Below are 16052 nucleotides of genomic sequence, written 5' to 3'. Positions count from 1 at the left end.
AGCCAAGAGCATAATGGCTGACGTATATTTCTTTAAACTTTTCTAATAAACAAAACAGTTTTGGAACAAATAATGTCAAATATCTAGTTACCATGATTCACATGCTGGGAGATGATTTGGAAGGCTAAGGATGCATGAGATAACTTACAAATATTCTGCGAAACATATGTCTGAGAATGTATGCCAGATATTTTACAAAGTATTAGCTAAGTCAGCAAATGTACATGGCAGTAAAACAGAGCGTCATGGTGGGAAAGGGAAGGAAACTTAAAAAAAAAAGAGAGAGAGAAGGATTCCTTAAGGATACATAAAATGTGATTTTAAGATACAAGAGATCACGATACACTTGAGGGTTGATAAACTGCGTCCCATGGAAGGTGATGGGAAGATCAGAGAGAGCATTAATGAGGAGGAACGGCCAAAAAGGGATGCCGCCAAATGTCCCCACTGGCTGGGAGGTGACAGGCAGGCTGGAGATTAGGAAGATGAGGGAGAAGGTGCTACCGCCTGCGAAGTGGCTCTTAGCTGGGGGAGGGGAGGAAAGTGCACCGATATCCAGAGGACTCAAAACATGACAGTCTCAGATCCAGTCCCAGAGCTTCTGATTCAAAAGATCTGGGATGGGACTCAGTGTTCTGAGAAAGCTGCTAGTTATTCTGAGTCAGCCAGCCACGGCTGGGACCACCGATTGGCCTAGAGTACCTTAGAGCCAGCTGTGTGTCTCCTAACCCACGCAGAATCCTCCCAGAGTGGCAACCTGGGGGCACCTCGCCTCACTGAAGCCAGCATTTCCTCAGTCCATCAAGTCCTGTTTGTTTCGGTTTTTGTTTTTGTTTTAAGAGCCCTTCATCTGGCAGTGGAGAGATGGAGACTGATGAAAAACTTAATGTTTAATCCGTAGTCAAAGGGAGCAGCCTGGAACAGGAATGTTCAGTAGACAAAAGAATGCAGAACAGCTTCACTCTTACCTGTTCCTCCCCTGGTACGCAAGGTCCCGGTATGAGACGAAGAGTTCACACCCCCGAAGACGGTGAGTCCTTGGCCTGCGGCTGCGTGGAAGTTGTTGTAGTTTGGGATGGAGGTCACGCCGAAGCTGGGGTAGTGCTGCGGGGTGGGGTCTGTGCCATAGCGGTACCCGGAGCTCTGGGTCAGGCTGCCGTCCCTCTCCTCCGTCAGTTTTGTTGCTTCTTTATCCTTACATTGCACACAGCCCATTATCTAAATTCCTGCCGAAAACAAAAGGGAGCCACATGAACTTGATGCTGCGGGGCTGCTGGATGAAAGAGGGATCATTTATAAGGCTTGCCCTTGGCCATTTTCAGGCCTAAAAGGGACAGGAGGAAAGGCAGTGGCTAGGGCTGATGGTTAGAAGCGATCTCATGGCCTTAACTTGACAATCACATTCGTTCCTCCTGTGCTCAGGGTGACAGGAGCCACACAGAGTATGGTCACCAGGCAGCGATGTCCTGAAATGAGGCCTGCACCCCTTAAAATCCTCAAACATTATGCACCTGCTTAAAGATAGCCCAAGACCACATACTATGTTTTTCTTCAGTTATCTAAAAGGATAATATATGCTCTAGAAAGTGAGTCCATGCAATATTAGAATAAAACCTCCATTATGGGGGAAAAAAATCCAAGCAAGAGGGTGGAGGAGTGCTGGAAAAGCCAGAAGATAGCCCCTGAACAGCTCATCATAATTCTTTTCTCATGGGTGCCCATTATTCAGGCACACACCTGGTGAATTTTAAGCAGTCAGATGATAAGTATCAAAATTAAGAAATCGTTGCTGGATGAAAAATACAATTAGAGGCACCTGGGTGGCTCAGTTGGTTAAATGTCTGACTCTTGATTTTGGCTTAGGTCATGATCTCAGGTCGTGAGATTGAGCCCCACGTTGGACTCTGGGCTAGGGGTGGAGCTTCCTTAAGATTCTCTCTATCCCTCTCCCTCTGCCTCTCCCCACCTTTAAAAAATTTAAAAAATAGAATAAAATTGGTAGAAACAAAGAGGTCTGGGTATATTTGCAGGATGTCATGATAGCCTACAGTAACAAAATCACTTTCAGCTGCTAATTAACTTTCCAAATTTCCATTAGCTTTTGACATCTTACAGAAATATTAAAAAAAAAATCAATCTCAAGTTCCAGAGTTAGTGGTGGATTGAAAGCTCAGGTCATTGTCACCCCACCCTCCTCCAACCTACTTCTATGTTTATTGTAGAAATGCCACCATCAATGACTGACTTGCTCAAATCAGAATCCTGGGAAGCAACCTTATTTGCTTCCGTTTTACTTCTCACTCTCCCCGTCTCACACTCTACTATCCAGACATGCCGAACTTCTCAGTTACTTAAAGGTTCAATTTTTTCTGCCTTCCTTTAGGCCTTGGAACGTGGCCTGGAACATTCTTTCCTGAAGTGCAACATACCCTTCATGTTCCAGGTAAGACACTGCTTCCTCTGCAAAGCCTTCTCTGATCCCCGCACCCACCTTCCAAGGCTGGGGTGATGCTCTTTCTAAGTGCTCTCCCGGCATCTTGATTTCTCCCATCATGGCACCTATTCTGCCATATTAAAACATGGTTTGACCACTTATCTCATGGCCCAGTGGACTGTGGGTTCCAGGAAAACAGGGCCCTGTCCACTTTTGTCATAGCTATAATGCCAGTGCGTGGCACACAGTAGGTGCTCTATACAGGCAATCAGATGAGTGAAGGAGAATTCTCTAGCCCAGTATGTTTCTCTGTCACCCTTTCTCTCTGCAGCCAAGACCAACCCTTCTCTCAGCAACTAACATCAGCAGTTGACCATGCATTTTTTTTTTTAATCTATTGGTATATGTGAGAAAGAAAGAGGATTCAGAAATACAAGGTTAATTTGGTTAAATGATCGTACTTTGGACTGTAATACCTATCAGGTCGATGGGGGTAGGTAGAACATGCAATGGATGTCCTTTCCAAAACTCTGAAGAGTGGCCCGTATGGAACCAAAGGATCAAATAAGAAATGCATGACATCATATGTAATTACATGTGTTCACTGGGGAGGGCAAAGCTGGTACGGGAATGGAAGGGACAGTCGTGAAGAAGAATGAAAGCACTAGTTGCTCTTAGTATCTTGCAATCCAAAGTGGGTAATGTCATATCAGATACAGAGACTCTTGGTGGGGGGCACTGTTCTGAGCACGCCCTTTCTGGGGAAAAGGGACATGAAAGCAGCATCAGACTGCTCTAATGTCCTCTTACATTACACATTTCAATAAATACTTGTGGAATTCAATGTCAGTTCCTGATGGAAATGTCTGGAAACGAGCCGCCCACTGCCTGAGTTGAGATCACCCAATCTGGAACACATTTATGTGTAAATCATTCAAGATTAACTTACAATATACTGGGTCCAATATGCTCTCTAACTTATGGTAGATGAATGCCATTTTAACGAATTTCCAATAGGAAATGCAAACTATGTCCAAGGCATGATTTATTGAAGGAATTTCATCATTTGTTGTGGGTATTGCTTCACAGGATTGAGAAATATCTTGCTTATTTTATATTAACTCCTTTATGGCAGAAAGTTGCTTTAAGTTCCCACAAAGGCCCAACAGAAGACAGTTCTTGTCCCCGGTGCTTTTTTCCAGGGATTTCACTGATCTACTGTAATTGGAAGCTGTGAGAACTGAATCACAGTATCACATTATCGACAACAGCGGTTTTCAGCTGGAGCTGACTTTTACTCCTCTCACACCCACCAAGGGACGTAACAGGCAATGTCTAGAGACACTTTTGGTTGCCACAACTCAGGGAAAAGAGGCACTACTGGTACCTAGTCAGTAGAGGCCAAGGATACTGCTAAACATTGTACAACGCAGGACAACCTCCAACAGCAAAGAAATAACTGGCCCCAAATGTTAAGAGCATCAAGGTAGAGAAATTCTGATTAATGGAGGAGAAAGAGATCTACATCCATTTCTTCAAAACACTATCTAACAGCTATTTCCCTTATATGTGTGACCAATATGCAATTCACAATGCTTTTCTTAGGAGAACAGGCAGGCTAGGTAGAAGGACACAGTTTTAAAAATTGGTATAAAATGCTAATTCTCCCCTAGAAGTGTGTTCCTTGTGATAGAGAAAAGAATCTAAGCCAATGAGAACTCTCATTACTAACTACTCTTTCAAGTTCAACAAAACAGAACAAAAATGACACAACAGAACACCACTGGAAGCAGGACCTTATACCTAACCAAACTAAGAAAAAAACTCGTCTTTTACAATCCACTAAGAAAAAGTATTACCACTGGAATAAACAACTAACACCATCTGTACAGCTATGAAATAATGAAAGTATAGTAAGATATAGTAAGTAAGAGGAGATAGTAAGCTCCTCGAGGGCAGGGATTATTTTCTGTCTTGGTTTTCGCATTGCATCCTGAGGGTCTAGAACGGCGCCACATACTGTAGGAGCTCAATAAATATTTGTTAAACGATTACGATGCAAAAACCCAAAACTCAATCAAAATCATTTTGGAGAAAAGAATTCTCTTTTGTAGAAGGGACAGCTCTGTTACCACTTCACACATTTGCAGTTTTGAGTAAGAAATGTTTCTGGACAGGTCTTGGCTTACTCTCTTCCCTTCGTTGACAAAGAAACTGAAATAAATCAGTCAATGCAGGCTCAAGACATTAAAAGTTAATCACAACGAAAATATTTGTATAAGAACTTGTGGTCTTCTTCCTCCCACTTGGGGCGGTCAGACTAACCGTTTCCTGACGGAAGAGTCAGAAGCCGCTCTGTGAGCTGTACCCAATGTGACTTCAGGCTCCCTGCCATGAGACAAACTTCTAAGCACTCGAGTTAAAATAAAAACATCCTTTTTTATGCATAGTTCTGTGGTGTGGCACTTATGGCCAATGCTCTAGGTTCATTATGAACACGAGATGTACTGATATACCTGCCGAGATCTGTGGGGCACTGGGAAACACGGAATAATGCCATTCCAAAGGTGGGACCTTGGCATTACTCTGACGAGTAAATCCTGCGCCATGAACTCATGGCCATGCTTCTCTCCATGGGGCTGTTTCTAGGAAACTGATGGACAAGCACTTTGACCAGTAAGATCCAGTGACTGTGGTCAAGGCGTCTGGGTTATAGCCCCGAAGGCTCCCCTCCCCCTACCATTCTTCAGTCCTTTGGCAAAACTAAAGGGCTCGCTACTATGCAAGGAAAACCAGATTTACATAAAATTTCCTTAGGACTGTGATCTTGTATGTGCCAGCAGCGTTAAGCAGCTCAGGAGAGAGCTGTCCAAGGGAGAATCCAAGGACCGCCACACCCTGTTTCTGTGAGCACGGCAGATGCCATCAGCTGATCGCGGCACTGTCTCGTGCTGTGCCACACATGGCCTCAGAGTCCTCCTTCACATATGCCCTCGTGTGGTGGATGGAAGCTGACATGAAAGATGGACTCTATGCCCGACTCTGGGCACAGGCTGCTGTGATCCAGAATGAGTCCGGCTGAACACACCTTCCCTCCAGCAACGCCGCAGACCACAGTCCAGCTGCTTGGTGCACATTAAACACAGGTACAACAGATAGGCTCACATCGCCTTGTACACCACTCAGCAAAGTAACACCCGTCCACTCAGGTTATAACAGCAGGACTTCTGAGGAGAGTTCAGAGAGCTAGGTACCAAAAAGGGGGAAAGGCACCAGCAGTCTTCTGCAAAAGCAAATTACCTTCTGAGACACATACACTTGTAGGTAGAAAGGAGGGATGGCAGGAGGAGGGAAGGTGAAATGACAACAAATAATTTTAATTTCAGCAGTGTGAGCACTTCTGCCTCAGAAACCAGCCAAGGTGGGTGTGGGGAAGTGAGGGCCCTGACGCATAAGTTGCCATCCTGGCTGCTGGCAGCACAGACTTGGAAGAGCGACAGGTCGGGCCACACTGGCCTGCACTGGGATGTGGTGGCATATTTCCCACTAGTACCATTCACCACCCCTTTAGCTAGTCTCCCATTTACTTGGGTGAAAAATCATAATAAAAGCAAAGGTACAAGGAAGGGAAACTAGAAACCAAACATAAGCAACTGAGATGGAGACAGCTGAGAAAGAACTTAAAGCTGAATTGTAGATGGACGGCACGGTTTCAGACACTTCTGCAAACACGGAAAGTACTGGTAGTTTAATGAGCCACCACCCTTTTCTGGTCAACAGTAGTAAGATGAGGCAAGAGGGAGAGACGTGGTAGCAACACATCAGAAATGACTTGACTTCTGGCCAGAAGAACCATGGTAGGGGGTTCTTGATCCTTGTCAGATTGGAAACAGCCATAAGAATCCACCAGAGAGGGGCGCCTGGGGGGGCTCAGTGGGTTAAAGCCTCTGCCTTCGGCTCAGGTCATGATCTCAGGGTCCTGGGATCGAGTCCCGCATTGGGCTCTCTGCTCAGAGGGGAGCCTGCTTCCCCCCCTCTCTCTCTGCCTGCCTCTCTGCCTACTTGTGATCTCTCTCTCTCTCTCTGTCAAATAAATAAATAAATAAAATCTTAAAAAAAAAAAAAAAAGAATCCACCAGAGGTATCTAGCTACATTCTCCACCGAGCAAACAAATCCTCTGAAAGCCTAGGGAAGGCTTACTTTCGTTCACACCGTGTAAGTGCTGTTAGCAGAATGTTCTGAGACATGTGAGTGCCACGGTGGAAGCAAGGGCCATTGGGACACGGACCCTGTCACCCAAATTTCCCAGCACTTTCAATCCTTTATGATGGGACTTTCCTCTTTGGAAGACATTGGGTCCTGACACCCCACAAGAGAGTAGGGTGGTGCTGTCTTCTGGGGATACCCTGGACAGAAGGGCCACTGCTGGCTGGGGAGGCCGGAGAGAAAGCAGGACCACACTGGACTGTCTTGGAAGTGCAGACACTCCCCAAGACCCCAAGGCCGGGAAAAGGTCACAGCTGGGATGGGATGTTGGGCACATCAATACTTGAGGCCTGAACCACATACAGTATTGGTGTGGGGTCCAGCCAGTAGTCCCGGACTGGCTATAAAAAAAGAATACACAGGACTCTGCTTCTTTGCTACCAAATGGAAGGAAGGAGTGAAAATCTGTGCCTTGCTGAAAAGGTGGTGTGGTAAACAGAACTCTAAGGTAAGCCCTGGATTTCTGCCTTTGCTGTGACAAACCCTGTATCATCCCTAGGACTGACGGGATAATCACTCCCTCGATTAGGCTATTTCATTAGGCATGGCTGACTTCAACAAAGAGAAATTATCCCAGGTGGAAGTGACCTCATGAAGTGAGCCCTTGACAGTGACTGGGCTCTCTCTGAAGTAGATACAAAGTGTAAGAGGCATCCCAGGGACGTTCTGTCCTGCTGGCCTGGCAGACAGAGGGAGCTATGTGGCCAGAAATATGGGTGGCCTTTAGGGACCGAGCACAACCCCCTGCTGGCAAAAAGCAAAGAAATGAGGACCTCAGTCCTATAACCACAAGGACCTGAAGTGGGCCAAGAACCTGGAAATGGATTCTTTCCTGGTCAAGGTTTCAGAGGAGAATGCTGTTGGCCAAAGCAGTCTTGGGAGCCCAGAGCTCAGCCACGCCATGCCCAGATGCTCAGAACTGCAAGCTAATCAACGGGGGCTGTTTAAGCTGTTATATTTGTAGTAATTTGTAACACAGCAAGAGAAAGTGAATACTGCTTTGGTGGAATGGGCACCACTAAGGGGAAGGCTCCAATCTTGGTAGTGACGACCAATATTAAATGAGGGCTCACTGTACTCCGGGCACTATGCTATGTACTGGAACATCCTATGTCACTCGACCCTCATGACAGTCCTTAGAAGTATCATGCTTTCCCCTCATTTGACAACAGAGGAGAAGAGAGGTTTGAGACTTTGTCCCCAGCTCTGTGAGGGATGGAGACAGGATGTGAAGCCAGCCAGACTGATTCCGTGGCTGGCACATGGAGCCTGTGGACCAGAGTTGCTTCCTGCCCCATGGACCCTTGGCCAGTCCATGCAAGGCTGTGGGTATGTGGTCAGAGGGGCCTGTGGGGATGGCCCCCTAGTTCCCCAGAGCCCAGCTTCATGTGTATGACTAATGGGGGCCCTGACATCAGGGACTGGACCTCACCCCCCACCCCCACATTCACACCCTGCCCACACCCAGACCATAGGCTCTGTGAGGGTGCTGGGACCATGCCAGGCGTGGTGAGTCCCTGGCTTCCTCCATGTGGTGTAGGGTCTTAATGAATATTTGGGCTAACGGCACTGACATTCCCCCTAGTTTCCTGCTATTTCCTAGATGTGGTGAGTGTTGATGTATACCACAAAGGAATGAGCACTGGTTTCCTTGGTATAGTGAGCTTGCTGACTGCATTTAAAACAGGATTTGCTTTACAGGCAAAACTTTCTGGAACATATTTACCGTATAAACAGAGCACAGACAAGGCCTCCTTCAAGCACAAAATAACAGATTTCTACTCTTGGTGGAGTCCCATGAGGGAGAGCACCCCACCCCCAACAATAAAATGTCACATCTTTGCGGTGAAAAGACTGATTTTGACACAGGAACGCATACAGTGAAGACACCAGCCACATGCAACAGTGGGAGAACGGAGCCTATTTAAAAAGCAAATCAAAGTTTTCCTTTGAAAATAACAAGAGGTGGTGTTGGATGACCATTTGCATGTGACTCTGCAAGGTCCTCTGGAGGGCGAGGACCACGGATCTTGTTCCATGGCACACAACTCATATTTGTATGAACTCATATAAATCACTCTCACAAATGTCATATCACTTTAAGAAAAAAAAAAAACCAAACCACATTCCTTGTACCTAGAAGATTTTTTTTTGGCTCCCCCACCTGGTTTGTCTTGTTCAAATGACCCCCACGCCGAGAAGCAGTGGTTCACTGCCTGCAGCAAGTTCTCCTTTCCCTTCTCTAAAACCTTCCATTCCCGGATGCCCAGAGAGTCAAAAGTACTTAATAAAAAAAGAAATGGAAGCATTCGACCCCGATGGTGAGATTTAACACTGCAGCCAATGAAGAGCTGGAACCATCCCCAAACCCAAATGGCCAAATGAGGTTTTAACACCAGATCATGGAAAGGCTCCAAAAGGAGGGGAGAACATTTTCTTCTTATGCTCACTTCGGATCTCAGGGTTAAGACAAGAGGGAAATGCTGATAAAAAACAAGGATATGTTTTAACTCTCTATGCCAAAGGGTTCAGAAAGAATTAGAGCAAAGATTATAAAGTTTTTCAGGTCTTCTCCCACCTCTTTTGGGAGGAAAAAAGGTTCCTTTGTGGTTACTGGTTTAAACTTTTATCTTATTTTTATTGATCTACAATTCCCATACCATAAAATTCACCCTCTTAAAGTTTATAGTTCAGTGGTTTAAAAAATATTTTTAATATATATGTACATATTACATATAAATATTAATAGATATTAATATGTATACTTAATATACAAGGAAACCATTGTCACTATCTAATGGTCACATTAGATATTGTCACTATCTAATCCTAGGACATTTTCATTACCCCAAAAGGAACCTGTACTCATTCCCTTCTCAGCCCGACCCCTGGTAACCAGTGGTTTTACGTCTTTATGGACTTGCCTACTTGGACATTTTGTATGGAGGCAATCATATAACATGTGGCCTTTCGTGAGTGACTTCTTTCAGCTGGCACACCGTTTTCAAGGTTCATTCCTTTTGTAGCATGAATCAGTGCTTCATTCCTTTTTATGGGTGAAAATACTCCATTGTACGGATGGACTAGTTTACCAGTCATCAGTGGATCGACATTTGGCTTGTTGCCACCTCCTGGCTGTATGAATAATGAGGCTATGAACACTCACGCGTAAGCTTTTGTGTGGACATATGTTTTCAATTCTCTCGGGCTCATATTTTAATATGTAAGGAATTTATATAGATTAAAAAAAACCCTATGATTAGGTACATGGGAAAGCATGTTAATTGGCAATTCAAAGAAAGGAAAAAGGGCTTGTGAAACTTATGGGAAAATGTTACCTTCGGTAGTAATGAAAGAAATACAATGTAGATGAATGAGAGAGTTTCACTTCTCAATTAACAAAATTTCAAAAGGAAGTCTGCCCGATAGTGACGGAGGTCCCCTAAATGCCCATTCTCATATATTGCTGATAGAAGACCAGGAATTAGGGTGTAACCTTTTCATAGACCAATCTGACCGTGTTTTATATATATATATATATTTTATATATTTATATATTTTATATATATATATATATATATATATATATATATATCTAAGAAAACTTAAAAAACGGGCCTGTTCTTTGTGAATCTGTGCTAAAGAGACACTTTTTGAAAAATGACATATGAAGAGGTCCTGTGACATGTTACTTTTAATTTGAAAGTTAGAAAACCAGCTAATTTTTTAATGAGAAGATGATGGCTAAGTAAAAGGTAAGGCATGCCCATCATGTAAAATAAAACAGAAATTAAAACTTAAGTTTACAGAAAATAATCAGTAATACAGAAAAATGCTCATATTCTATTAAGAAGGATCACATGATTGTGACTTTATGACAAATGCCTAAAAAACCGTCTGGAAGGAAAGATACCAAGATGCTTGCTGGTGGTGTTGGGGTGGATAACACTATGGGTGACTATTCTTTCTTCTGTTTTTTTCCCTCAGATTTTCTATACTGAGAAAGCACAGTTTTTATGAGAATAAATCATTGTTTTAAAATAGGAATAATCCCTTTAATTTTATCAGTTGCTGATTTAATTTATACAGAAGTATATAACCATACATTGATGAAGTATGCTTTATGAACTGAAAAATTAAGAGAATGAAAGAAAGTGACTGATTCCAAAAATTAAGAGAGGGAGAGAGAGTGACTGATTCTAAAGTCTGTTAAGAAGCAACCTCTCCTCCTGGAAGGTTTGAAAGGTGAAAGGTCCTGAAGGACAGAGAGATTCCTTTTTCTTTTTTCTTGTTAATTAATTTATTTGAGAAAGAGAGAGAGAGAGAAAGTACCCTCACGCAGACTACCCACTGAGTGTGGAACCTGATGCCAGGGCCCTGAGATCATGACCTGAGCCAAAATCAGGAGTTGGCTGCTAAACTGACTGAGCCACCCAGGTGCCCCTAGGGCAGAGAGGTTTCTGAGTCTTTCTAACATCTGTGCTGGGAAGTGTGCAGTGAGGGAGCAGCGCTGGGAGGGGTGGCGAATGCACCCAGATGGGTGGCCACAAAAATATAATTAAGGGCACAGATTAAGCAAAGCCATGACACACAACAGCTCAGAGGGCCATGTAGGTGGCAAGTGGTAGAATCTGTGATACCAGAACCAGAAGTCAGGTGGCTGGACTAGTGGGTTCTTGAAAACGTTTGGGTCCCAAGCTCCAAGGTACCTGGAGAAACCCAATAAAGTCAGAATGACAGTATTCTGGACAAGTCAACGTTGGAATATAACCAAGGAGTTCAGGTTATTAAGGAATCTGCAAGACCTCTCTGTGAGCAAGGGCCTGAAGACCATGCACTGGCATGGCCCTAAGGAGCTGGGGAGAATGAAGCAAAACACTTTTGTTCTTTGGATGCTTGCTGTTGGTGGAGACAAAGGGACTTGCTCAGGGCACCAGGCAGAAAAATTCTATCCCCTTCTCTCACTTCTCCTCTTGTTGCCCTCACCCTTTCCTGTTGGGGCATTCAGCCTGGCATTTTGATGAGGTGACTTTTGACTTTGCTTAGAATTCCCCAGTCCTTAGAATCTGGTGCATTCCAAGCAGGGCACAGAATAGTAACCAACATTGGTTTATGCGACCTAAAATTTTTCAGAAACATAAAGAAGATTCAATAAAGACGCTTCTTCCTAATGTTGATGTTTGTTCAAACACCTTTCTACACTCCTTGGCCGTGTTGTATAAAAACAACCAGAGGAAAAAAAAAATAAAACTGTAGGCTTCCTTTCACGAACTGGAAGAGAGTCAGTGTCACATCTGGGCCACAGTGGTAGAGACTGCCTTTCTGCGCTGAACTGGCCAAGGGCCCAAGGATAGGGGTGTCACCTGGCGGGGCCAAAGAAAGCATGTTAGCACAAAGCAGCTGGGTGAACAGGCGTCATCAATGCCCCCTGCCTGCCAGTGTGGAGAATGAACGCTGAGGAGGTTCACTCTCCAAGGCCAAACAAACACCCTCTGCCAATCTTTCTATTCTCGATGGAGGTTCCTCGCCAGATGATTCTGCAAATGTGGCCTCATCCTTTCAGAAAACAGTGAATTCTTTTTCCCTTTAATTCATCAGTTCCAGTCAAGAAGATCTACTCCTTTAAAGAAACAGAATGGATTTTGAATAAGGAAATTTTACTTTTCTTCTTTTTGCCCTCGAGCTCATGTTTGTGTTCCTGTCCCCATGAGACCCCTTTTCCACTGGTGACTTATCTGGTTATGAAGTCAGAGCGCATCAAAATCCACCGCCCTGAGAATTTGGTTGTGAAGCCACTTGCATTGTGTTTTTGGCGCTGAGGCAGATGTCTTTTCTTTGAAGACTGACATGAAGGCCCGCCCCCCTCCCCCCTTCCCCTGATCTTTCTGTTGGCACTTTGTCAAGGAATCAGCAACACTCCAGTCCTTAACTTCTGCCTCCCTTGCACTGGTTTTGAATTTCAAAGCCTCTTAGCAGCTGTTTTGGTGTGAATGCTGATAAAGTAGGCCTTCAGAAAACACGCCCCTAACTCTATGGCCTTTACTGGGACAAGGAACAACAGTGACAGTGATGAGGGGAACAAAGGAAACACAGAGGCCGGGGACTCTCGCCAGCCTCCTCCTACCACTTCCGCGCCTGAAGGGAGTGACGACTGTCTCCGCCTTCCCTCGACCTTACTTTGTTTACCCACGGTGAGCCCAGGTCGGCTGACTCCGCGGTGGCTGAGCGAGGAAGGCTTTCACAAGAGGCCCGCACTCACGATCGCGAGCTGAGAGCCCGCAGAGACCCGAGGAAATTAACGACAAGTAAGAGGAAGAGAACGTGGGGCCCGCTGAAAGCAGTCCGTGATGCTTTCCCCAACAGCACGTAAAAATGACAAACTGTGGCCACTCTGTGTGGGAGGAACACGTGTTGCTGGGCCACTTGTTGATGACCTACTTGGCACCAGATAGAAATCCTGTCAGGTTTCTGTTAACAAATCTGAAAAGGAAAGATGTGGTTTATATAGCAGCATACATTTTGTAAACACCGCTGCTTATAAAATTTACGGAAAAGCAATTCAATAGTGACTTTTCACCTGGCGTGTGAATGTGGCAGAGTGGGAATTTTCGAGTGTCTTGCGCGGTCATTGAACTTGGGGTTTATCTTAAAGAAGACTGCACAGCAGGCTGTCCCCTTGCGGACTGTGGTATCAGATAGGGCTTGTCCTTGGCCCAAAGGACAAGGGACACAGCCTTGCAACCCCAAGGCACAAATCCAGGTCACTGAGAATGGGTAGCAGGAGGATGAGGTACAGGGTGGGGCAGACCCCTCCCTGCACCACCAGACCTTCCCCCTCCTCCACAGCGAGGCCAATGGCTATGCACCCCAAGACTCCACTTTTAGTCTCCCTTGCAGCTCGGTGTGGCCATGTCTGATCCTGGCCATCCAGCTGAGAATGGACGTGTTCTATCTAGCCCGTGTCTTCAAAAGACAGTGGGTTGCTCTCCATCCTCCTTCCCGCTTCCTATGGACTGGACAGTGGATGTAGTTCTGGTGAGTTGGCTTCAGCCAGGCAGAGGATGGCAACCCAACAGGGACTGGCAGAGTAGCAGGACAGAGGACCCTGGGTGTTAGACGGTCTTGCGGAGCACGGCTGCCCATCTGCCTTAGAGGTGGGATCTCTGAGCCAACACAAGAGAGGCATGAACGTCTGTCTTGTCGGAGCCACTGGATTTTTGTGAGGAGGAGCAAGAGGGATCTTTTGTTACAACAGACAGCCTATACTCTACCACAAGAAGGAAGGGTATCCAGCATAGAGGTCAAAGGTGGCTCTACTGGTCACTTACTTGGTTTCTTCCCCTATAGCCTCTAAAACCAATAAGAGCTTCTGACCTTGTCTGATACTGACAGTTCAACTTGTTCTGAGGCCGGCCAGCAGGACAACAATAACAAATTGTTAACAATAGCTACCATTTACTGAGAACTTATTTTGTGCCTGGCACTTCACATGTGCTATTTCATTTTAATCTTCAGAACAACCTCGAAAGGGTATTCCACAGTTAAGGAATCTTGGGCTCACAGACTTTAAGTTAACTTGTCCAGTGTCACCCAGTCGGTGGGACCAGGATCCGTGTCTAAGGCAGTCACATCCTCTTTCTACTCCTCCAGGGTTCCCTTTTGAGAAGCATGCTCTACTCCTGGCCATTTTCTCCATATTTTTTGAAAAGATCAAAGAATGAGAGATTTAATGGTGTGACAGGAGCTGGGCACTGCTGTGTCCTATCATTATGTCAGTTTTTGCAGTAGGGCTGAAAGTGCTCTTTAAGCGTTCTTCTCTTTACAGGTCTTCAGCGTAGGACTGGCTCCTAGGTCTCCAGGACATTTCAGTGCTGGGGTACCGGGCTCCTGGATTGGAGAAGCTCTGCGAGCAGCAGCATAGCCTGGGACAAAGCTGGGGGTTGCCATGTGGCCCAGAACATATCACTTGACTCTGTGTAGCCTGGTTTCCTTCTCCGTCGAGTAACAAGCTTCAGCCAGGAGGACTAAGCATTCATAGCAAGCCTAACACTCCTGAAGGAGCCCAGAGCCCTCCTGTACACACTCAAGCAGAACTGAGTCTATAAACAGGCACAGAACTCTCCAATCCCCACAGCCCCAGATGCTTGTTATGAATCACGAGGACCCACGGAGTAATGTGACCCAGCTGTCCGGTTTGGCTATCCCTCTACCATGGCCTCTACCTCTAACGCTCAGGTATCCCTCTACCATGGCCAGAGCCTGGACCATGAGTCTTATGGGAGTTTTAATGACGTGACAGGTGCTAGGCACTGCTATGCCCTACGGCATTTATTTTATTTTTTTGCACTGTGGCCTAAAATGTCCTTTCTTACTGCGGTTTTCAGAAGACCTGACCATGCCCTCCACTTCTCTTTGCTGCTAAAGTGAAGAACAACTTACCCCAGGGCACACAGCTCAGGTACTCGAGACCTGCTGGGGTCCTGACCCACCTCCCTCTCCTCACTGGGAGCCTCCAATTCTGACTCTTTCCTAGCATTGCCAGGTACAGCTGTTCTCCTGAGTTGCACAGAAAACAATAAGAAGGACAAAGAAACACCCCCCCCCAAATATAAGTTACTCAGCAATCACCATAGTAACAAATCACCCATTTATAACAATTTCATTTTCCTTGCATTCTTACCTCTTTCTTTACATCCAGGCCCACCTCTAGCCTCCATTCAGTAAACATATTTTGATCTTCTCTCTGTGACAGGTGCTGTGCAAAGGGTTGTGGGTATGGAGTCAAGTAATAACCAAGGGCCAGACTGGGAGGAGCTTATATGTACTTAGGAGGGAGCCCCTCAAATTTGGACCCGGGTTCAGGAGGGAGCACTGAGGGGTCTGAATTCATCCAGGCCAGCCGCCGTGATGTACCTGGCCCAGGTGAGGAGGGGGTGGAAGCATACATGAGAGGATAGACGTGTGGCTGGGCATGGTGCCATGGGGCTTTCTGCATTTGTTCCCATGTTTACAGAGCACTGAAACACGTGCCAGGCAGCTTGCAAGGTTCTCAGAGGGAAGGGGCCCGGCTCCTGCTCAAAAGGAGCTTACGGTTTAATGGGATGGGTATATGCAGCTGGGAAGGTGGCTGGAGATGAAGCCAGATCCTTTTTTTTTTTTAAAAAGATGTTATTTATTTATTTGACAGAGAGAGATCACAAGTAGACGGAGAGGCAGGCAGAGAGAGAGAGAGGGAAGCAGGCTTCCTGCCGAGCAGAGAGCCCGATGCGGGACTCGATCCCAGGACCCCGAGATCACGACCTGAGCCGAAGGCAGCGGCTTAACCCACTGAGCCACCCAGGCGCCCCTGAA

General features: G+C 45.7%; 1 protein-coding gene across 5 annotated transcripts in view; it reads right to left on the bottom strand.

Annotated features, from left to right (window-relative positions):
• Nucleotides 1-16052, bottom strand: part of LOC111158275 (FYN proto-oncogene, Src family tyrosine kinase) — a 209337-nt gene that overhangs the window by 55358 nt on the left and 137927 nt on the right. For all 5 annotated transcript variants that reach the window (XM_022520200.1, XM_022520199.1, XM_022520203.1 and 2 more), the window contains one exon: nt 969-1226. In XM_022520200.1, the coding sequence (XP_022375908.1) occupies nt 969-1215 (247 nt within the window). In that variant the 5' untranslated portion in view covers nt 1216-1226. The remainder of the gene's footprint in view (nt 1-968; nt 1227-16052) is intronic.

Source organism: Enhydra lutris, unplaced genomic scaffold, assembly GCF_002288905.1.
Source record: "Enhydra lutris kenyoni isolate GAN:26980312 unplaced genomic scaffold, ASM228890v2 scaffoldscaffold58, whole genome shotgun sequence".
NCBI classification, from domain to species: Eukaryota; Metazoa; Chordata; class Mammalia; order Carnivora; family Mustelidae; genus Enhydra; species Enhydra lutris.
The sequence above is the reverse complement of the archived record's forward strand: the minus strand, read 5'-3'. Positions and strand labels throughout refer to the sequence as shown.